The sequence below is a fragment of the Passer domesticus genome, chromosome 1, assembly GCF_036417665.1.
Source record: "Passer domesticus isolate bPasDom1 chromosome 1, bPasDom1.hap1, whole genome shotgun sequence".
In the NCBI taxonomy this organism is placed as follows: domain Eukaryota; kingdom Metazoa; phylum Chordata; class Aves; order Passeriformes; family Passeridae; genus Passer; species Passer domesticus.
In genome coordinates, this window is record NC_087474.1 from 79706325 (window position 1) to 79730440 (window position 24116).

A 24116-nucleotide genomic window follows, 5' to 3' on the forward strand; every position below is an offset into this window, starting at 1 on the left:
GTATTAATGGAGGTGGTTTCTAAGTTGCAGATCACAGACCTATGTGTCTGCGCACAGACCCATGCAACTATGCATATTTCAACTTCTTCTAAAGTAGTACCCCTTGAGCTTTTAATGATGATGGTGTAATCTTTGCTGGGAATTTAAACTTGCAGTCAACAGGCTCATTTTTGTAGTTACCTTCCCCAGATCCCTTTGAGGGCAGCCACTCTTGAGACTCTGTTGAGAGACTGCCTGCAGAAGGGTTAATTTAAACATTATCATCTGTCTGAGGTTCTGCCTTGAGGAAAGTAAGACTAGATACCCCTTGGAGAGACTGCTGCAATTCTCAAGCCAGCCCCTTTCATAGGTGAGCCAGCCCTGTGACAGATGCACTCATTGCTCCTCCAGGTGCATTGCAGCTTGGAATGGCTTTTTTTGTCAGAGTAAGGAAAAGAACAAGGGGCCATTGAAAAGAGCAGGTTATCAGCACTACTGATATGCTAGATTATTGGATTGTGTTGAAATAATTATTTTTTTCATCAGGCTGGATTTTTGTACCTAATTATCTGAATAGCTTTTTTTTCATTGTGGTAACTTGCACAGAGATCCTGGAGATGATGAAAAGGATTGCTTTCCCCTCATGTTTAATGAGATACTTTGCTGTGTTTTGGCTGTCTTGTCCCATTGCTAAGCCCTGACATATTTATATTCTAATTTGGGGATGAAGTATTAGTGGCATGAGGAAATGGTGTGTTTGCAGCATCCAGAGCCTCTCTTAATTCGATTCCACTTCAGTGTCACGCACTGGGGCACCACCATGAAGATTCCACATCAAAGCCTTTCTGTCAGGCTGGGACAAACTAGCTAAAGCCTTGAGAGGTTTTGGTGAGTTAAGTGTGTAAAGATCCAGTCTTTTGTAGTGATTTTCATTTAAGGCAGAAATGGGAAGAACTGCATGGTGAAGGATGGGGTCAGGGATATATTGGTACAAAGCTTTAATAATGTTCTTAGAAAAATCCCTCCTCCTTAGCTTCTGAGCAGTACAAGGGTGAAGCTGTTTGCTTCTTCACTTGGTTTTAAGCTGGTTTGAGGATTTGCCCTGCATTGCCTTCTGGAATAGTTTTTCTGCATCCTAATTTTGTCAAGGTTCATTGGTTTATTTTATGGAGGAACTCTGCCCCCCCCCCCCCCCCCCCCCCAAAAAAAAATCTCCTTTCACTGAGAAATAGAACTGAAGGGTTAGGTTTAGGAATAAATAGCACCATACCCCATGGGAACTGTAGTTAGCATACTTTATTTCCCATTCTTCCCTTGGGGTTTGACTTTATGGCTGACTTCCATCTCCTCTCTCCTCTTTTAAAGTTTAGTTGCTGTTGTGGTTATGGGAGATGCAGTCTAGCTGGGAAGCCCAGTTCCTGTTGGAGGCTGAGAACAAGGATTATCCTTTCTTCAAGTACCTTGAGCTGGAGTAAGCAGCATTTCACAGTTCTAAAAATGGACAACCAAATTTCCAGTATTTAGTAGAAAGGCAGCACTTCCTTTAATACAGGTGGAATAGCTGTTCATTTAACATAATTTATAAGGTGTTAATTTGAAAATTCATAAATTTTCATGAAAACTCATTTTTCTCTATTTTTAATTAATCATCTTGGCTTAATTTGCAAGCACAAAATACCACTTTTAGGGGCTTGTCCCACACTAAGGAAGGGTGAAACTAGGGTACTGAAATCAGTTGTGAGGTCAAGGTGTAGCAAGTAGAGGATCTGATATGATTTACCTGAGGAGGCCTCTTGTTTGGCATAAATATTTCTGACACGTGGAATGGGGCTAGACTGGGAATAGGAATAAACTGCTCTTCAGACTTCAGATTTTACTTTCTGAAGTAGATAAGATTCACTTCTTAAATTAGAAATCAGCAGAAATGATGGAATTGTGTTAATTGGACAGACTGATAGTCTGTGGAGTAGGAGATGTGTCAGTATGAAATTTAAGGATGTGTAGAAGAGAGAAGCTGGTCAGCAATAGCAAATTAGAATTCAGTGAAATTGTATTACTCACAAATTTGCTTTTCAATAACCAATGAGCTATTTTTACAAGGAGTGCTTGCAACTTCTACTTTTATGGTTGGCTAATTAGCAGCCCCCTTTGGACAGAAACACGACCCTCCTGAAAGTCTTCAAGCATACAGAAATTTGGATTTTTTAATCCTCTCAATTTCATGGTGTCTTCTGCCTTTCAGCTTACCATCTTTTGAAAGTTGCCATTCTCCCTGTTTGTGTGACTTCTACAGAGAACACAAGAAATAGTAGTTGAAAGGGAATTTTAAAATAGATCATAAAATCTAGGGCATGTCAGGATGATTTTGAGGTGGTCTTAAAAAATCCTGTGTTGTCTTCTTTGAGAGCTTTTGCTGAATGTTTAAGATTTAGCCTTTCTCCTCTTTTAGATAAAGGTTGGGCAGGTCTGTTCCTCTTAGACAGCACATGTCATGTGTCTTGGCATTTGGGAATTTGACCAGGATGGTTTCTCCACTGCAAGGATTCCTGGGCAAGTCTGGCTCAAATCAGCTCTTGAGAGCAGTTACTGTGGAAGGAACTTCACCTAGCTCAGTGGAACCGCTTTGTATGGAGTGGGCAGTGGCAGAAAGAAGTGCTGGCAGAACTGGACCCAGGCTGGTTTTCACAGCTTTAAAGAAATTGTGTGCTCACCTACAACGTGTCTGTGATTTCCTTAGACTTATGTATAAATTTATAATTATATTTATGCATAAAATGAATTAATTCACGCTATCATACTGGTGCACCTGAACATCTTTGCAAAAAGGCAAGATGAACAAGTGAAAAGCATTTTGGTAAGAAAATGTGCATTTTAAGAGTTTATTTTGCCTGTATTCAAAAGCACTTTAGGGAAGAAACTCCCTCACATTGATTTACCTCTTGGAGTCCTGATGTACTGTGCAGATCTCTTCTGATGCAGCTGCATCCCTGACACAAGAAGGTGTGAACTGGGCTACTTATGGTAGTGAGGAATTATTTGAAGAAAAGTTAGAATTGTGTGGCATAGTGGCTTTCCTTCCTTATGTCCTTATGTGTGGAGTTAGTGGGACACAAAGATAAGTGGTGGTTTTTGGTGAGAGAAGTGGAAATGTAATCCCACAACTACAGGAACTTTATGTTTGTAGCTCTTTGAGGAGCTGCAGCAAAAAGCCCTTCTTATCATCTGTGTTAACAGATGGTTATGAAATGAGAACAAAAAAAATTAAGGATCATGAACTGGCAATTTTAAGAAGACAAATCTACAAATTTGTCCTTTCATAAAATTATAATACTGTTGCTTTTTCAAATAAAGAGGGACACACAGGTCCATAACCTGTACTTGTGCTTTTTAAAATCAGGATATAATGCTGAGTTGGAGTTTTTCAGCTCACTCCTTTAAAGGTCTCATTTTCTAGCATTCATGCTGATTTCTTTTGTGTCATTTTAAACAATATACAGTAACATTTTTCCATCAGCAAAGGCCTTGCATTTCAGTGACCTTTACTGCTTTAGAGGGGTTATGTGATCAACATACAGGAAAGAAAATATTTAATGATTTTTTTTCTTAAAAAAGTTCATATGTCTTATGATTGTACAACTCACACCTGTCTTGCACCTGCATTCTTTATTTTGAGGAGCCTGAATGTCTGCTTGCAAAATCTGAGCTCATTTGCAAAAATCAAGCTAAAAAAAAGAGTATAGGTGGATAAAACTATTGTCTTTAAAGCAAGAAGCTTCTATTCTAATGTTCTTCCTTTGGTCTCTCACCCCCATTGAATATATGATATTTTCTTCCAAATTTCACAGAATCGCATAACTTACAAAGGGATTGACCCTTTTCATATCTATTGACTGGTCAGTGCCAGAGAATTTTGTGTGCCTTTCTGAACCCACTTACAATGCACTCGCATGATTTTTGCTGCTTGGCAACATTAAAGCTTCTGAGAGTCCACATTAATTGCAAGCTCCTCGCTAGAGGTGAAGGTTTATTGCTCCTAATAGCAAGGAGAATACTGAAGCATCATCACCCCTTAGTTCTGCTTCCCGATCGGGTGAGTGGGATATTGAGGAGAGCATCTCTGCATCTGTTCAGGGACATCTGTGGAAACAGGAGATTGAAGTAAGTTCTTTGAGCAACAGCTGTGTGACTGTGAACTTGGAAATACTTCTGGTATTAACCAGTTACACACTTCATTGCTGCTCTGTGTCTGGATTACAGTTACACTTCATAATTTGTCTTCCCACAGGTGAATATTATGGTCCACATCCACAGTGAGATAGCAGCTAGAAAGGCAGAGTAAGCATGAACAGTTGCCTCATTCTTCTTTCCATGCTGTCAGCCCATCTTTGTGTATTGAAGGTAACTTACTCTAGAAACATGTTTTGAGCAAACTTGTGTGCAGAGCATATAGTACATAAACCTTGAGCTGCATTGTGCCTCCTTCAGTGGGCGATACTAGTCCACCATCAAGAAAAAAAGGTGTTTATAGCTTGTGAGGAAATGAGTTTGAAATTCTAAATACAAAGGAGTTCCCTAAACACAATGGGTGTCATGGCACTGATTGTGGGGCCTGTTCTGCAAGAAGGACACATTACTTTGGTTTCATTTGTTGTTCATATCCACAGATTTGACCTTAAACTTTTCCAGTTTTGTGTCTATTTATATTTGGGGTCAATTTGGAGGGAGGGGGACAGGGAAATGCCACTGATCCACTGACATATACAGGAGAGGAAAGGAAATTACTTTATGACAGATCTTTTCTGCTATTTCCACATGAGCAGATGGATCCTATGGTACAGGTTTGCCTTTAAGGAGAGTGTAAGCAGTAAATACTTTGCTTATTGTAAGAGGGCTGGTTATTTTCCATGTTTGTGTAGCTTTTAGGTAATTCATAAAGACTTCTGATAAAAATGCAGGCTTTTTTTTCCCACCCAGTTGTGTGAATCTCCAGTACTTTTAAACTGTAAATTTTTCCAAGGAAGAACGATGTGAAAATTGCATCTTTGTCAAATGAAGCAATTCATTCCCTCTCTAAATGTTGACTGCTGTGCTTGATGTCTAGAGTTGGACAAAACAAGTATCTTACAGTTTCTTTAAAATTTCATTTTCTAAAGGAATGGCACATTCTTCTGTGTTTAAGGACACCTCCTTCTATCTCCCTCAAGTTGCACAGTGTTTTCAAGAGCCTAATTTAGAACATTGAAGGATTGGGAGTGTTGTCAGCAGGAGCAAAATAAACAATTACCGTTAAGAGTTGGATGGGAGATGCAAAGACCAGGCGGGCCACAGCTCTTTGAGGTGGATTTATTTCTTTTGGCTGCTGAGACATCTAGATGGAGGCTTTACTGACAGTCAGTGTTTGACTGGGAGAAGTGCTGGTGTGACTGGCTTTGCTGTGGGAGGAGTGCGAGTGTTGGGGCAAGACTGAAGGCTGGGAGCAGGGTGGGTGTTTTCACCCTGGTGCCTTGGGGAGCCATCTGTAGTGACACTTCCTAGCCATGCAGCTGAGCGCTGTAGCTGTTCTGTGTGTGTAGGGCACAGCTAAAAATAAACACAAAGGAGCTGGTCTCCTGATTGCTGGGATTTGTTTTTTGTTGGTGGTGCTGCCTTAAAGCAGTAAAAACCAGCATTACTTCAGCTCTGTCCTGTGTTGAGAGGAGTGTAGGAGAGTGGTGGGAGGCAGCAAGACGCTGGCACTTGTGCATGCACAAGGTGGGAAAGCCACTGTAGGTGCCCTTTGGGAGCTCTCCCCTGGGTCAGGGAGCGAGTAATGAGCTCAGTGCTTTGGGTGTGCTGCTGCCCCTTACTCGCTTCTAGAAAGTACTGCACAAGGCATATCTCAGCGTGCTGCTGCATCCCATCCAGCGCCAAGGTAAAAGCTGGGACTGGCAGCACTTTTCCCTGCTGTTTGGGAGAGGGGAGGTGGAGAAGGTCATCTTAAACCAATCCTACTGAAGGGTGCTAAAGGCATAGTGGGACAGCCAAGCCAAACTGGCTTCCTTGGTTCTGCAAGCCCTGGTGCTTAATGGTTTGTATTCTGGAGTGCCACCTGCTGGCACCTCTCTCTTTGCTTGCTCTTTTCTAGAGGCAGCTGCTCCAGAAGATGAGAGCACAGAGCAAAAAAGCATGAATGTTAATAATAGGAATAACAGTACTAATTATGTGTATTGATCTTTACATTATTTTTTTAATTATCGTGCTACTTATGGATTCTGTTTATTGGCAAAGAACACACCCTGGCAGGTGTTCTGCAAACTTGGCATGAAAGAAACTGGCAGAGGTTTCACAGCTTAAAAAATAGAGAGCACAGTGTGAAGGAGTGGTTTAAAAAATAGAAAATGATTTTTTCAATCCATGCTGTTATTTGGCAAAATATGAAGCATGTTTTTTAAATTTATGGCTCGCTTTAGTAAAATGTTTGGATCATTGCTGTGGTTGGCAAAAAAACCCCCAAAGCACTAACCATTCCATTGAAAGACACCTGACAGTGAATGCACTTAGGCAAAAGTTAAGAAAACACTGACTCAACTCTAAAAATTATGTCAGTAAAGTAATTCTGAAAACCTTTTGGCTGTAAAGCAAGAGATATTGTAGTTTGTGTCGCAAAGCAGATCTTGGTCCAGAGCTGAATCTTTTTTCATCCCACTCAAGTATTTGTTTTGGCAATATAACAGAGGCAGTTTTTGATTGGTTTTTAAGACTGATTTTGCATCTGTGGGTCAAAGCCTAAATGGGTGTTGTCAGTGTGGTGCCTGTGGCATCAGTTTGGTTGTGTGCATTGGCGTTGCCAATGTTCAGTGTCCCACTGTAAGACACAGATACAATGCTATAACAGAAATTAGGTAAAGAACTCAACTGAGTGGAAGGTGGTCAGATCTTGCAGATATGCATAAAGCTGTATTCACACCATGTCTGAGATAATGACATCCAGTGCAACACTCTCAAGACTTTTTCCTTTTCCCTTCTTTAGTGAGCTGTCCCTAAGGCATCTCCTTGGTTCCTAACTGCTATTCTGTGTGATGTTGCATGGAATAGACTCACACAATTGTTTAGATTGGAAGAAGCCTTTAGATCATTGAGTCCAACCATTAACTCAGCATTGTTGTGGTCACCACTAAACCATGTCCCCAGGTGCCAGATTTCCTCATCGTTTAAATACCTTCAGTGACTCCACCACTTCCCTGGGCATCTTGTTTCAATGCTTGACAATCCTTTTAGTGAATATTTTTTTTCTGACATCTAATCCTCTTCTGGTGCAATCTGGGGCCATTTCCTCTTGTTCTGTCACTTGTTATCTGGGAGAAGAGCCCAACCTCCACCTCACCACGACCTTCTTTTAGGCAATTTTAGAGAGTGATAAGGTCTCCCCTGAACCTCTTTCTCTCCATGCTTAACACCCCCAGCTCCTTCAAATGCTTCTCATCAGATTTGTGCTCCAGACCCATCACCACCTCCGCTGCCGTTCCCTGGACACCCCTCAATGTTCTTCTTGTAGTGAGAGGACCAGAAATGAACACTGAATTCAAGGTGAAATACATGTTGGAAGTATGTGGTAAGGCTTTTCTGATGTAAGGCCTCAAAAGTAATTAATGATCTTGGGATGTATGCTGGAGAACATTGGGACGAGTGTGGCTTCCTTTTTTTTAAGAAATCTGTGAACCACCTGTCTTTTTGCTGTAAGATCCTTCAGATCCTTTGCAAGAAACACTTGTAAAAACCAGCAATCCTATTGACTATGTAGTTCTCTTCAGCTTTTGGTCACATCGTGAAATGTATGTTGAAAATGCCCCATGTTGTGTTTTTATTTTTAAGCCAACAACCAAAAAAGCTGAATCACAGTTGTTGAAAACACACTTCCATAAAACTACAGCTGATAGTTTCAGTCTATCTCATTTGCCTTTGTTGAACTAGGAAAGCAAAAAAAAGGTCACTAGACTTAAGCATTCCACATTCAGTGATAGTGCAGCGTGAGAGACACCTCTGGCTCAACCATATCAGAAGAAAAATTATTCCAGAGTCAGTACAAAAAGCTTAATTTGCCCTTTACATTACCTTTTAAAAATTTTCTTCTGAAAGAAAACAGTAAAATTGAAATGGAAGTTGAAATGAGCTGACGTCTTAATGGAAATTTCCATTTTTGCTGAAGGAGAAAGTATTTGCATAATTTGATCTGAAACTGCCAATGAATTTGTTCACCTCAAAACTTTATTTCTTTAGTTAGCTCTAACTCTCATGCAGAAATCACGAGACTGGCCTGCAAATCAGAGACTGAAGTTTAGAGGTCCTACCTAACTGGGATCTGATGTTTTCAGGCTTTTCTTCAGATAAACGGGACTAGCAGCCTTCTTTTTTACAGAATATTGACTTGATTGTCCACACTCCTGTGAGCCTAGGACTCACTGTGGTCATAGACTATCAGGATTGTGATGATGTGTTGAGCATTAGCAGCATTATGCTCATTTCCTTGCCTAAGTTTGTTGTACTGTTACATTGCAAGGACTGCAGAACCAAGCAAAAAATTAAGAGGTGTGAAACAGTTTGCTTTGCTTTGATTGTTTTGCTCTGTTGTGGCATAACATAGTCCTTTCTGAGCATTTGCACTCCTTCATACACCAAAAATGCTGTAAACTGTTAGTTTAACTGCTGCCAGATGGAGGGTATTTTCACACCAGGATGTTTCAAAAGCAGATTTTAACTGGCAGAAGTGTGATGGGCGATGTCTGGCCTAAACTTTCAAATTCACGGTAAAGAATGAAATTCAACATAACAAAGCTTGGCAGGTCTGATAAACTTCATGCAGCTACAGGAATGGCTCTTGGAATTGAGTACCATCTCTGTGAAAGAAAGCAACAGTAGGTTTCACATAATGGGGGTAGGAATAGTTCCTCTTCCCATGCCTGAGCATTTGAGCAGCCAATTGCCAGTTCCCACTGCAGCGTGTCTGCCACAGCAGAAGGGGTAGCAGCTCTGAGCTCAGTGTCCCAGAGCTGTAATTTATCTCAGCCCACCAGAGTGGGTTGTGGTAGCACTAACCTGAGTTATGATCATCGCTCTTGAGAGAGAGCGCTGCTTTTTTTAGCTGCAAGACTGCTTCTGTCTGAAAACAGGGCTGGTCCATATGGTGGAGAGACTGGGTGCAAATCTGCTCACTCTGTTCCAGGCTTCATTCTAGAAGTCCATCCTTGGGAGTCTGGTATCTGTCATGGGCATGCTAATGCCCAGGTCCATGGGCATGGAGAGAGCCGGGAGCCTTTCCTGGTGTTGTCTCACCACTGATCAGCAGTTTCACCTGGTGGTGCTGGGGCTTTGTGTGACTGTGTGGAGCTGGTTGGGATAGTTGGTGTGTAACTAGTTTGTTTAGTTGCAGCTAGTTTGGGAAGGTTATCATTATGTTTCTTCAGATCACACCTTTTCAGTGTGGTGTAGGGGAAACAAAGGTGTCAGCACTTGGAAATTACTTTGATCTGCCTGTGGCTTCTGGCACTGGGTTCTGTGTTGGTGGTGTTGATGGATCATGTGTTAAGTATGTAAATGTGCTACTGACCTCAAGAGCATGTGTCATCCCATTAACTTCCCTGGCTAACATCAGGTCATGTGCTTGATAACTTGTCTGAACTGGAACTTGTGGAGTGTATAGTCACAGGTAGAAACATGTGGTTTGGAAAATATTGGAAGTAATTATTTAGCTGGTATAGCTTGCTACATCTCTTTGGAGGATTTTACTGGTCTAAAGACAAAGAGATAAATCATGAAATAGGAAATAATCAATATTATGCAGTTCAGGCTTGATCTACCTCTGCTTGTGATCCATATTTGCAGTGAGAGTTGGACTGTTCCCTAAATCTAGGAAGCGAGAGTGGTATTAATATTACAAGTTGACAGAATGTTACAGGGTGAATGATTAGTTTCCAATAAGAAATGAGTTTTTGGATCAGTTCCAGTTCCTTTTGGTGTAATCTGCAAATCTGAATGACCGGTGCTGTGACCTGGAGTAGCTGTAGCGCTTATCAGAGGCCAAAACTTCATGAAGATCATGATTTGTCTGCATTATGAAATAACAGAGCTGTTGACCTTGAGGAGGCATATTAGTTGGCTACCTTCCCCTCTCTTGTGAAGATGAACTCCTGGAAGTGGTGGTTTGGCATTGGCACAGCTGTTCTGCATTCTCTGTTGATAAACAGGGGGCTTTACTCCTTTGTGCTGTTCATTTAAAGGATTGCAGGAGAAAGGTAAAAATAGGAACAAAGCTCCCTGGGCCCTTCTAATCTCTTTCAGACCTTATTCTACCAATTATGATGTATGAAAGAAGAGAATTTCTTTACTTATTGTTGTGGGGCTTTTAACAAAATATTTTGCAGTTCCTTAATTCCATCTATTTCAATGTAAAAGGATGTATTACTTTGACTCCCCTAGATCTGTTGTGCTTTTCTCCCGACTTTTTCTGAAGCAAAAAAAAGAAACAACCCCTTCCTGCACTTGAAGAAAACAAACCCCAGGCCATCCCAGGCCTTGAGAGCAGCCAGGTGGAGGTGGGTCACATACTCGTGTCCTCGGGGAAGCTGTGCTGGATGAGTGCAGAAAGCAGAATCCATGCTAATCACATGGTGGTGGGGTATGAGGGCACAGAGCAGACACAGCAATTAAAACTGTCATTTGAAGGACTTTTGTTTCCTGAGGTAAGTGTAAAACTGAGTTTGCAGTTTTTGCATTGTATGGGCAGTGTGTGAACATATGAGCATTGATTCCTTTCCTTACTGTTAGGGCCCATAGGCAGGTAGATTTTATCCTAGTTTTATCAAAATCCACTCAATGACCTTGGAGAGGTGTAGCACTCTCTCCTCTAATTATAGACTAGTGTCTTAATAGACTCAGTCTAATAGATAGATCTTAATAGATACAGTCACCCACTGACCTGCATCAGAGAGAAAAGTCTGCATTTGAGCTTTATTTAAAATTAATTTTTTTTGTTGGTGTATTTTGTAAGTCTAATACAAGAGCCTCAGGGGAGGGAGGGAAGAATCTTTTTATTAAGTTTCTATTTAGGTACTTGGCAAATTCTATCAATGGCAGATGAAGCATAAAGCTCTAATGGGAGAGTAAAATTTGTAATTTAAGTGATCAGGTGCTTCATGCCTCTCTCAGCAGTTTGAATGCCACAGTAGTATGTCATATTGCCATAAGTGAAAATCTCTTAGAAAGAGGATATTACCTTGCATCTGAAAGCTCTTACTGAGTGCGAGTTTAGCACCAGTAGCTCCTCCTGTATTTTGTGGGATTTTGGTCTCAGTGACTTAACTTGTGACCTCATTTGAAGTTGGGGAAGCAATTTCTAAATCTGTCTTTGCCAACTACCTAACCACTTGCCCCTTATGTCCTGGTCATAAATAGCTACTGGTGCTGCTTTTATTCAGGGCTGAGAGGTAGAACTCTTTTCACACCACATCTTCCACTGCCATTCCTCACGATGTTTGAATGGCAAATGGATCTCTCACTCGGTAGTGGAGAAACCTGGCTTTTCATTCCTGTCATCCTGGGGTTTAGAAATGAGTCAGGCATAATTAAGAGCAGCCAACAAAACTGAGCAAGTGCTAATGGCCCTGCAAGCATTGTGCTCAGAGTGGGCTGGAGAAATGAGCATCATCCCCTGGGATGCTTTGAATGCTGGAGATTCTGTTTATTTGCAAAATGCAAGGAACCTTTTTATATTCTGTGCTGGAAAACTTTCAGATGTGATGTCTTAGGACCACAGTCAGGTCTTTAGTGCACTGCTCATGGAGAGAAGGGCAACTTAGAAGAGCAGGAATGGTGAGAAGTACCATCACACTCCTTTTAGCAGGGCAGAGCTGCACCTGGGGGTGCTCTGCCAGCATGGAGGGGGACTAGGAGATTTAGAGAACCGTAGCTTGACCTTGTCAAAAACCTGCAGACATATCAGAGTTGGGCTGGTGAGGAGCAGATCATGCTTCCACCACCTGGCCTCTAGGTTCACCTGCAGTGAGGGTTGCTGAGAGACAGGAAAGCTGTCCACTCTCTGTCTGAAATGGGCATATTTCTGTGGAATATTTTAATCTCAGATAATGTGTTTCACTTGTAAGGTGCCTCATGTGAAACTGTCTGATGAGCATATCATACAGAACAGCTGTACTGTTCTGCCTCAGCAGGATGAAATGTTTGCTGACCTGGCGCATTGCAGGTGATTAGTAGTGTTTGCTGCTGGAACAAAGTGCAGCTTATTCTGGTCATATTTGACCAAAATAAGGTCTTTGGAGGCAGGGAATGTGGACGTGTCAAAGTTTGCAGATAAAAAGAGGGAGCAGCACAGCTGGTGATGTGAGATGGAACACGGAGCAGCATGTGAGTCTCTCTCTGTTTTCCCTAAACACCAAAGGCTGGTGTTTTCACATGATCTGTTTTTGCTCCAAACCCATAAATGTCTACATCTCATTACATTCCTGTAGGTGACCTTTCTGCCTCTTTCTAGGGCTGACTGGTGACAATTTCTGAGGTAAATGCTGTGGAATGGTATCTTGCAACTAGGCTCCTTTTTTTGTGATCCACCACTGATTTCTCAGCTGCCTGAGAGGCAGGACAAACTGGTGTTCTGACCAAAGTGTACTGTTGGGATCATCCACAGCACGTTCTCTTGCCTCTATATCCTATGAACCAGCATGGATCCTCTGGTGCTGGTTCATAGGATATTACAGACTCACATATCACAGTTTCACTCAGCTTTATTTTTTGTGGCGTTATGCACCCAGGACTGCGTATACCAAGATGATCACCTTGGCAAGGACTGGAGTAAAGCTAAAGGAGCAGTGACAGCTTGCAGTGGCTGAGGCTTTGGCTAAATTAAAATACTTTCTTTCTGCAATATTTCTGTGCAATTGTGAATAATGAAATGGAAAGGATGGTGGATGTAGGCTGCTTGGCTTACAGGAAGGTTCCTGGAGAACAGATAACTCTAGAGAGAAGAATGGACATACATTGCTGTTTTATTGTTAGCTTTATGTCCCTCAAAAAGCACATAGTCTCTCAGTTGTAATCTGTATGGTGGATGAACTATGCCTGTGGAGATAGGTAGCTTCTGGGGCACAGCCTCTCAAGTTTTTCATAATCTGTGAAAAAGCTGATAGGTTTAATGAAAGCCCCCCCCAAATCAAAGGCATACCATGGGGATGCTACCAGCTGAAAGAGGTAAGGGAAAATGTGTAGGTTTCTGAGCTTTGTTGCAGAAGAGAATCTGTCACCTCTGCCCTCTGGCTCGTGAGGTGAAAAGTAGAGTGGTGATGAAATTGTACTGGAACTTTGAGGCAATCTGGTTGGTGCTTGCATGACCTTGGAGCAACGGCTTTGTGTCTCAGCGCTTCTTTTCTTAGATGATGAAAGAATATAATGATGATAATACTTGTCTCTTAACAAGAGTGTTGTGATGAATAAATTAATTGTTCATTGTGCTGTTCCCAGTTACTATGGTAATTAGTGCTACAGAACAGCCTAAAAACAAATAAGATCATTTAGTGAAGGATATTCAGGGGAAATCAGGTAGTACATCCTGAGCAAATGTGTATTTTGTCCAAATGTGAATTTGTGAAAAATGTTCACCGATGCTGAATTTTTGTAGCAGAAATGCTTCCAATTATCTTTTTGGAGGTGGCTTTAGCAGACATTTCCTTCCGTAACTGTGGGCACATGATTCTTGCAATTAGTTCTCCTATTGAGAACAGCACTCCCTCCTCACCCCATCTCCTTTACAGCCTAAGGGCACCTGAAATGAATGATTCTTTCTTCTTCATAAATCATACATACTCAGTAATACTGCCAAAGAATTGCTAATGTGTTTGGGGAGTTTACATAATGAACCTTTCTTGGTAAAGGTGAAGTATGGTCGATGCACTGCCTTGCTGAAATTCTGCTACAACCTTGCTGTACGGCAAGTAGACTGCCTAAATCCATGTGTAAGTCTGTGCAAAGCTTTTGAGACTTTCTCTCAGTGATCAGTTAACTACATCAGCATGCCCCAGAGCCAGCCTTTTGAAATGTTATATGATGTTTAGTCATCTGTGAATTGTATTGGATTCCACAGGCATCACTGAAGTATATTTTTGGGGTTTTTAAGTTAATATAATTTTGGAACCTGGTAAGTTAGGAAATATGTCTTAAGGTAGTTCTGAGTCCTTCAGTGAAGGCATCACCCCTTCAAGGTTGTGGTTTCCATTGCTTAATATCACAGGGGCTATCCTTACATAGGAAAAATACTGTGTTGCTAGGCAAGGATTTGCCATTAATTACTGTGTTCTCTGAATTTATGTATAGCTCTGGGCTTGGATGTTCAGTGTCTTCCTTTGCACTGGGTTCCAAAAATAGCTGTCTTTTGTGACCTGGCCAGTTTGTAGCTAGCATTTGTGCAGAGCAAATTTGTGCTTTCTTCCTCTCACTGTCGCAGCTACAGCAGCCTTCATCTGTTCACCTCCCACAGCACCTCCCCACATTGTGTTGGGGAGGTGTCAAACAGTAAGAGCAACAAATGCCCCTTCTGCTTCCTCGGGAATAGGAAGCTGATGCCTTGGCATTCCTGGCCTCCTGCTCACTCAAAACTGAGAGAACTCGGGTCATTGCTGTGGTCTCCAGTAAAGTCCTGGCAGAACAGATAGCATGACTAACAGATTACTTGCTTTATTCTTCAGAGCTTTATTGGTATTGAGTCATACAAATTGAAAAACTCATGGCTTGTGCAGATGGCAGCCCAAATCTGCAAGGAGGACCTTTGTACCATATTCTCAGCCACCTGGCTGCTGCAGAGATCATCAGCTTTGCAGGTTTCTCTGTGGGTCTCTCTAGCTGCTTGTGAATTCCTTTGCTTGCCAGCTACTGGCAACCTTGTGGATATAGGGCAGATGTAACAAAAAGGAAAGAGAGTACAGGGCAGGGAGAGAGGCTTCTTTCCATGGCCTGTCTCTTCTTGATGCATTTACTCCTGCTGCACCTTTCTGACGTATGAGTTTTGCATCTTGTGGATTTTAATTTCCAGTTAGTTACTATTTGTGTTACAAATAATCTCAGCCCTGAAGAACTTGCAGTTGCTGTCAGGCTTGTGGCAGGCAGTCACTGCTTGTAGCTGCAGTTGCTTCCGTGTGTGTGGTTTCATTGCCATAGTCCCCAGTCCCCATTCCACAGATGTGCCCCATTCATACATACACATGTGCTATCACTTTTGCACACTTGTGGATATCCCTGACAGTGTTTTCTGCTTTTTCTCCCCACTCTGTTTTTTTCTGTTAACAGTGCCCTTGCCCACCTTATGTGTCACTGTGTAACAAGAGCAAATGACACACCAATGGTTTTGGCTGATACCTGATGTCGGCTGTGCCCTCACATGCAGTCCTGGCTGCCTCTCTGTCTTTGTGCCTGAAGCACAGAGAAGAGTCCAGTCTGAGTGAGCTTTGAATGAGCTGTTCACCTGTGACAGCTGAGTACCTTCAGCTGGTGTGAGGATGCATTGAGCACACACTAAAGAGCTTGGTCTCCTGTCCAAGAGGAAACCTGCTCCTCTTGGCATAGTTATTAAAGTGAAGTGGTAGAAGAGTACTGAGAGCTCCCATGGATTTTTCCTTCTTAGGTACATAGTGCAAATTTTTTTTCAAATAGATTCTTCTTGATGATGGCTTGACTTTCTTTCATCCTGAAAGTGAGCTGTGGCAGAGTGCAAGAGGTTTGTATGGTTGGGAATAAAATTGCATTGCACCTGTGAAGCTGCACGTCCAACCTTTGAACAAGGCAATGTCAGCAAAGGTCAAGGGGTTAGATGGCTGTGGCTACTCTTTAACTTGTCTTTAGCTATGTTCCTTCAGTATGAAGGAATCATACTGACCTCTCTGCTTGCTGGTCATAACTGCTGATCCACACCTCTGATTATGATTTGAGATGTTTTGGGAAAGTATGAGCAGTTTATGTCATGTAGGTGGCAAGCCTATTCATGACCTTGCAGATATACTGATTTACATCTGCAGAAGCAGTACTTCCACTCTGTCCTTGGGCAGAGGGCAGTCACGTGAGAGTAGGTTTAGGTTAGATATTAGGAAAAAAATCTTCACTGTGAGGGTGATGAGGTACTGAACAGGTTGCACAGAGTAGCTGTGGCTGCCCCATCCCTGGAAGGATTCAAGACCAGGCTGGATGGAGCTCTGACAGCCTGGTCTAGTGGAGGTGTCCTTGCCCACAGCAGGGGTGTTGGAACCAGATGATCTTTGAGTCTCTTCGATGATATTATGATAAGTCTTAATTTCTGAATTTCTACGCATTGGGATTTTTCTTGTAATAATACTGCAGTATTGTTATACCTGAGGTTTTTTTGACAGATTGGCAGATAAAGCAGGTAAGAGTTGTGTCTTGTACTGTCTGAGCTTAGCTTTGACTTGCATGGCCTGTAACTGCAGATTTTGTGTGGATACTTCTGTGCAAAATGCAAATTTGTTGGGTTGCTTGTGGCTGAAAACTGGATCTGGTGGCTTCAGTGATTCTTTTCTGAGTGTCTATAACTAATTTCTATTCTGGCTGTTGTCTCTTAATATCTTTTTCAGCCAGAAATTGCCTAGCATCATGGATATCTCTCTTTCATTTTTCTCTTTCAGCTGTATGCTAGTCTGTTATTGTGTCAGTTCCTTTCTTGATAGTCTTCTCTGTGTGTGCCTGTACCATAGGGATATGGAGATAGTAATGGATAAGGAAATAAGGAAGATAAAACCTCTTCTCATTTTCTTCCATTTTCTCTCAGTGTGGTCTGCACATAGATTTGTAGCCCCTTCTGCAGCAGTGTTTGGCTCCCCAGCACACGGAGTATCTGTTGATGCCTTTGTGTAGCATGGCACTGGTGTGGAGCAGATGTCTCATGGGCTTCACGATGGTGGGGGTCTCTCTCAGCAGTGGCCTCTGTGTCACATTAAGATAAAGCATCCCAGAAGTGCTGGTGGACAGTGTGTGCCAGTTCCCCCTGCAGCCATTTTACGTGTTTCAGGAGCTTCTTAACTGGCCCCGAGTCAGGATTATCACTGTGTGTTTGTTGAAGCATCTTGTGAGCCAAAATCCATGGCTGTTACAAAATCTGCAAGCAGGGCCAGTTCTGCCAGTGTTGGTGAAACCAGTCATCAGCTTCTGAAGAGATGACGTGAATTTTGTTTTCCCTATTCAAATACTGGTAACTGCCAGAAGCAGGGTACAGGACAGTGAGGCCCAGAGCGCTGTCCTGGGTTGCAAATCCCAGGTCTATGCCTGCATTCTCTTCTTAAACTACAATATTTGCTTTTCTGATATCACCCATTGATTCGTATGTTGCAACCTAGTTGCTATAATCTAGAGAGGAGAGCAAGAAGTTATTGTGTAGAAAGGAAGAAGTCCTCTGAAAGCTGTGGTCTTTGGGTGTTAACTCCAGTTTGGAAGTAACATTGCAATAAGAGAAGACCAAAGGTCACCCTGCAGTTATTTTGGGTTTTCTTTAGTCTCTGGAAGCAAATTCAGGCTGGTACTTCTTCAAACACAGGAAGGAAGTGTAAAATGTTGTAAAACTGTCACTCCTTCATATTACTTGTGTTGGAGTGACCAAAATCAAACAAAGCTGAACTACGCACTGTGCAGGTAAACACAGATGCCTTCTTCTTGTCAAAGATGTAAGTAATAAGTGGGAAAATGGGAATTTAAAAGGATTTAAAGCAAGATTAATAATAGTTTAATTTTAATTCAATGCATTATCTTTCTTTCTGTTATTCTGTTTTATTTCTCTTCTTTGTGGTGTTCAGTGGTCCTGGGTCTGAGCAGAGCCTTTTGTCTTGAGTGAGGTTTTCATTAGTGAGAAGGTTTATTTTTCAGAGGGCCATGTTCAACAAGCTGCTTGTGCAACTGAGCAAACAGTTAATTTGACTGAAAATGATACCATTCCTTTTCATTATGTGCAAATGTAGGTGTTAGAGTGTAGTTGCTTGGTTGCTCATTCATGCACAGGCACAAGTTCAGGAGCCTGTGGAAATGCTTCCATTTAAACATACTTTTTCTTTCCCCTACCATTCTTGCAGACTTAGCAGTTGAGCCAAATAGCTAAAAATCCTCAGGGATTTAAAGGATTAAATGAGAACAATTGTTTTGGTGCAGGAAGGGCTGAAAAGTCCTGAAAGTATGATAGGAGATTGTTGCTGTGGGACCTGGCTAGTGAACTATACAGCCACCTCTGTTATGGGCATAAATACAACTGTGAGTGGTGGACTGATGGGTTGATGGGGGTTTGATTGCTGGGAAAATTAGGGGAGAAAAACCCAGTAAGAGACTAGTGATAGTACTGATGACTGACTGGAAGTTTTGCCACTGGGCTGTTTGGTGAAGGTGGTGGGAAGATGCTTTCTAGTGAAAGATAACAAATTTGTTTCTCCCACCAGATAACAAAGTCAGTGCTGGTTTTCTTTCTCCTTTGGCTGGACTCTTCTGTTCCCACATGCTCCTGTGAATAACCTGCTCTTTCCTGTTCTTCTGTTTGTCTCAGGTGCTGAAAGTTTCAGGCCGGAGGTTTTCCTGTGCTCTCCATAGCTGCTGCTTGGTGCTGCCCTGAGGAAAGCAGCATTGGGAAGGCGGGTGCTGCCCTGAGGAGAAGCGGTGGGAAGGCTGTTCTCCCTTGCCTACAGGGTGTCAGGGTGAGGCTCACCACAAGGCCTGCTGTGCTTCCTTGCACCGGCCGCCATGGAGACCTTATCCCAGGACTCTCTGCTGGAGTGCCAGATTTGCTTCAACTACTACAGTCCCCGGCGGCGGCCCAAGCTGCTGGACTGCAAGCACACCTGCTGCTCCGTGTGCCTGCAGCAGATGAGGACCAGCCAGAAGGACCTGCGCTGCCCCTGGTGCCGTGGCATCACCAAGCTGCCTCCGGGGTACTCTGTGTCACAGCTGCCCGATGACCCCGAGGTGATCGCCGTCATCGCGATCCCCCACACCTCGGAGCACACCCCCGTCTTCATCAAACTCCCCAGCAATGGGTGCTACATGCTGCCCTTGCCTCTCTCCAAGGAGCGGGCGCTGCTGCCGGGAGACATTGGCTGCCGTCTCCTGCCCGGCAGCCAGCAGAAGTCCCTGACGGTGGTGACGATCCCCGCAGAGCAGCAGCCGCTGCAGGGCGGCCTTCCCGCCGAGGCGGGAGCGGAGGAGCCGGACCGGAGAGGCGCTGTGAAAAGCTCCACCTGGTCGGGGGTGTGCACTGTGATCCTGGTGGCCTGCGTCCTGGTCTTCCTCCTGGGCATCGTCCTCCACAACATGTCGTGCATTTCCAAGCGCTTCACGGTGATCTCCTGCGGCTGAGGCGGCGGGGGCTGTGCTCCCCCGCGGGTCAGTTGGGTCGGGTCGGTGGTGGTGTTGAACAAGACAATTCCGTGCAGCTTTCCCCAGTGACTGCAGGACGCTGTGCACCCGGGCAGTGGTGCCCGCCTGGCTGTGGCCCCTGGAGGGGTGGCATCAGGCCTGTCGGCAGCCTGCGGAGAAAACCACATCCCGTGTCTGGCGGCAGTGGCACTGAGGAGGACTGCATGTGTCACCTCAACCATTTATCAAAGGGACTGCAACTTCACAGTGATCTTTTTTTATTGTGTTACAGGATTAAAGACCTCTATGTAGCTGGTTATACTGTGATGTATACAGTACGGGCTCTTCTTTAAACAGAGTATATTAAAATCAAAACTGCTCCACGTAGAATTAAATGAGAACTGGCGCACAACTGTATGAGCTGTTCAATACCAGTCCACACATGCATTATTTTTTAATGAGGGGAGGGAGACAGACTCGTAAAACGGAGAAATCATGTAGCTGGTAAAGCATTTTATATGTTTTAAACAGCACATTAATTAAACCAAGTTACGGAGTTGTACAATAGATTTTAAAAGGTAGCATTTTACAAGCAATTATTTCCTTCCTCGGTGTCTGTTTTTTGCCTCTGTTTTTCCCCATTTTCTCTCAACTACAGGGAAGTGGAACTTCCAGCATCTTTTATTTGAAGGAGGTTTGAAGAAGGGATTCAAAGTAGGCTAGAAAGAATACCTAAAAAGTGCAGTCAAAACAGTTCTGCCTAACTGGCTTTATGGGAAGGATGGCTTTGCATGGTAAACATTGGACATCCTCTTCCACCTCCAGTCTGGCTGCAGACTTACTGATGACCTGGCCTTCATATCCATTAGTGAAGAAATGGGTCATGTCCTGCAAGGATATGATCTCATATTGCTCTTAATTTTCTTTTCCTGCAGGTTACGTTTACTTAACTGTTTTTGAAGAATTTAGACCTATTTTGCCTCCCTCTTTCCTAGGAGTTGCAACTGTGCACTAATGGGTGGTGTGACAGAGGTGTTGCTCTAAGAAAGTTTCACCATCGAAACTGAGACCAAGGACTGTTTTATGCAGTCATCTAGTAAAGGCAGTGATGTATCTCGGAGAATGCAGGCCAGCCTAACCTCTTACTGGGTGGGCCACCCCTCCTAAACTGCTGTGACTGTCCTGGTGTCAGAATGTCTGGGTGAGCGTGACAGAGCCTCTTCACATATTTCAATCTTAGTAGTGTTGATGATTTCATAAGGACAGATTTGAAAAACAAACACAGTAAGTGTCCCTCTTCCCTTTCATGACAGTCTTCTGTGACTGTCATGAAACCCCAGTCATTAGCAGTTCACATCTTGGGAAGAGCCAAATTCCTGAATCTTCACTGCAGTAGCACCTTGCTCTAAGCAGTCCCACTAGCTTTAGTAGTACTGCTCATAAGTAAAATAGAGCCCAGTGTGAATTTGGTATTTGGCAAGTCTGATTGCTGAAACTTAGATGAGATTTAGGGATTGGATCAAGGGGCACGTGGCAGACCTTTAATAAGACAGAAAAATCTGTTGATTTGCACTGCTGCTTTTTGTGAGTACAAGGCATAACCTCCCCGAACTGTGTCCTTTTGTTGTCTGCCTACTGTTCTAATTCTTGGAGATTGCTGAATGCCATATTATAACATAGTTTCGACTATGCAGTGCCCAAGTTGGCTCCGTAGTCATCCTTGGTTTTCTGGTTTTGTCACAAAATCCAGTTGCTGGTTCACAATAAACATTCTCAGCTTACACTTTTGTCAGGAACATACCTCTGACTTCATGCTGGATTTTTTTCCCTCCCTGTTTATAAGCCACCATTTTCTTCCTTGATTTCCATTAATGGAAGAATGGAATATAGGGTGCTTAGTTTTGTTGATGTGTGTTTGCTCACATAGGGAGAGGAACCATTGTGCTGATTTTTATCTACTGTCATATGTATGCATAGCACAGGAAAAAAAAAAAAGTCTTCAGTTAAAACACTCAATGCCTTTTTTGTGCAAGGCCCATGTGCAGTATGCCTTGAATCTGGCTTGCAAGTATTGTAATTACATGGACGCCTCTCCACAGTCCGCAGCATGTTTCATGTGGTTGCAGTAGGGAACACCAGGTATTCCCAAATGTGTCTTGTGAACGTGCTCGTCCCTTGTTGCCAGTAGCTAGCCAGATTTCTACTGACATCCATTCTACACTGCTTATTGTGGAAAGGAAAGCCAGTTCACAAAAAATCCTGCCTTTTACAAGACTCTTGGGGAACTGACCAGACACGGGACTTGACCCTCTACTGCCTTATCCTGTAGCAATTGCTGGGTGTACCAGAAGCTTATGGCATAGGTGAAAGCTGCTCCAAGAGCAGTGCTGGTGCATTTTGTGCCAGCTTCTGCATTTGTTTATCTGAGTTATCAGTGAGTGCACAAAACCCCGAGGCAGTCAAGGAGCAGGTCCTGGTGACACAGTGGTGGTAATGTTACCTCCTTCCAGCCATACCTGCCCGACTGAAGCTCTTGAGGCCAAGGATTCTCTGACATTGCAAAGAAAGGCCCTCTTCATCTCCGTATGGAGAGTGCAGAATAAAAGTGGAATCAGAAATTAGGTTAAAATACCACACTGCATAACACATTATACAACAGGCAGACCTGGAGTTTATCCGGAATTAATGACGTTAAGTGTTATATTAGCAGAATACCATCCTGTACTACGTAACACAGTACATTGTTTTGTTAATATGAATTTCCTGTACTTTTGTGCCTGCTGAAATGCATGTTTGACCTAATTTCTGATCCAGACATTTGCCTGCTCACAGCCTTGTGTAAGAGCAATAAGTAAAACCTCAAGATTTTTGCCTGCGTGTATGCGCATGGTGTGTATGTTCATTCCTTTTTATAATAGGAGTTCTGGAAAAGTTTTTGTTCTGGCTTTAGACTGTGACTAGAATTTTAAATTTGCAGCTGTCATATATGTTAGATCACCTAGCTTTTTTGCTGACTTGTGTAGAAATGAACTAAATAGTTTGTTGTAATGTACAGTGTTAAAATGTTTCTCAAGTATGTCAATAGTCATACTACTTTAAAAATGCAGTGCAGTCTGTCCCATTCTTTGGTTCAATACCTGGCATTAAAAAGTGATACTGCTAATTTTTTTAATTATTATTTTAAAAAAACAGCCTTGTCTTTGTAATCTTTCCTTTGTGGAGAAACACATTTGGACTTGTGCCAAAATCAACAGGTTCCAGGTTAGCTTTTGTTCTCTGATGTCCAGTAAGAAGTCACTGCCCAGTTCCACCAAAAAGAAAGACAGAAGCTTACTGTGACTCAGTACTGTTTGAGAAACCAAAACTTATGCTAAAATGTGTGGGTAATTATTCAAGCACCTGCATTTTTAGAGCACATTACTCTGTATGAATGTGTATTTATTTGCTTGTTTAATAGGAAAGGTGTGTGTGTTGGGGTCCAGTTTCAGTTTTTTTCCTGGATGGTCCCAACTTCCATTGTTGGCTTGTGCTTTGCTGGCAAACAGACTTTAGGGTTCACTCTGTGAAATTTTGTTTAGTGAATTTTAAAAATTCAAAATATGCAATTTTGGTATGCAGGATTTTTTTAGGAAGTTGTGTGTTCAGTGATTGTTCATGCTTAACCACAATGTAAAGGAGCCTGTATGTTTTGTAAACATGGAGCAGTCATGAGTCCAAAGTTTCATCTTTACTAATGAAACTCATTCTGAATAAAATGTTAGCAGGAAAAGAATGATAGCAAGTGAATTATGGTTCCTCTGTTATTTTGCCATCAAATGAAGAGTGTGGAAGGGAATTTGGCAGAATTGCTCCATATTTTATGAGAGAGTGGCTGAAATTTATCACTCGGTGTTTTAAAGTATGGGTTGTGGTAAATAGTGAAAGGGCATTCATGCTTTAATTAGTGTGGAATACAGAACTATAACTGAGGACTACTAAGCCACAAAATGTTTTTTGTTTAAATAAAATTAAAAAATTTAAGTAAATGCTTTCCTTAAAGGAATGAGGGATTGCAGGCTTTCACTTAAGCTTGCATTGTGCAGACTGGTACACTGGTTCCCTCTTGCCTTGAGCTCCCCTTCCCAGCTGCATGATTGCTGGAAAGGGGATGATTGCATGGCTGGAGCCATGGGCATGCAGCTTTTTTTGGTAGTGCACATGATTTTCTGGAGTAAGGGTGGTCGATATTACACAATGATTTTGTTACATTCGCAGCAGGGCTGAAGCAAAACCAAACAACCAATACAGGGTCTGAACTCTTCTGTAGATGTCCCAGAATCAAAAGCTCCAGGCACCAGTCTGTCATGTAAATTGAGCCAAGCCTGTGGTCTCTGGATCTTTTCACAACAATGCCAGGGAGCAGAGGATGTTGCTCCCTCCCACTCATGAGAATGGATCTGTACCCACCATCCACAGCCAAACTAGCCCCAGGGAATGGGGCCTACTGGCATGAGACACTTGTGTGAGTGTTGCAGGAGATGTTCATGTGTTGAGTGAACACCTCTCTAGTAAGTGTTGGTGCTGAAATGCCTCCTTATCCCAATTACACAGAAAATACGGCTTGAGATTTGTTTTTCCCAGACCTTTTCTATGGGTGGATGGAGGGGGAAGGGAGGGAAGAAGGTACGTGGCAGCACATTAATCCCAGCAGCGTCTGGGAAGCTGCTGAAAGATCTGCTGGCCCTGAAGGCAAAGTTTTTGAGCTTCAGTAGGACAAGATTGTCTGTAAA

The 24116-nt window shown here is 42.7% G+C and overlaps 1 protein-coding gene across 23 annotated transcripts in view; it reads left to right on the top strand.

The window, feature by feature from the left end:
• The window catches only part of RNF152 (ring finger protein 152), a 79957-nt gene extending 56838 nt beyond the window's left edge, over positions 1 to 23119 (top strand). For 16 of the 23 annotated variants that reach the window (XM_064427081.1, XM_064427128.1, XM_064427044.1 and 13 more), the window contains one exon: positions 18542 to 23119. In XM_064427081.1, coding sequence (XP_064283151.1) covers positions 18736 to 19347 — 612 coding nt within the window. In that variant the 5' untranslated portion in view covers positions 18542 to 18735 and the 3' untranslated portion in view covers positions 19348 to 23119. Of the gene's footprint in view, positions 1 to 4264; positions 4378 to 7421; positions 7571 to 10672; positions 10695 to 18541 lie in introns of those variants that run through there. The other 7 variants (XM_064427072.1, XM_064427024.1, XM_064427137.1 and 4 more) reach the window with 3 other exon arrangements.
• The last annotated feature ends 997 nt before the right edge of the window (positions 23120 to 24116 follow it).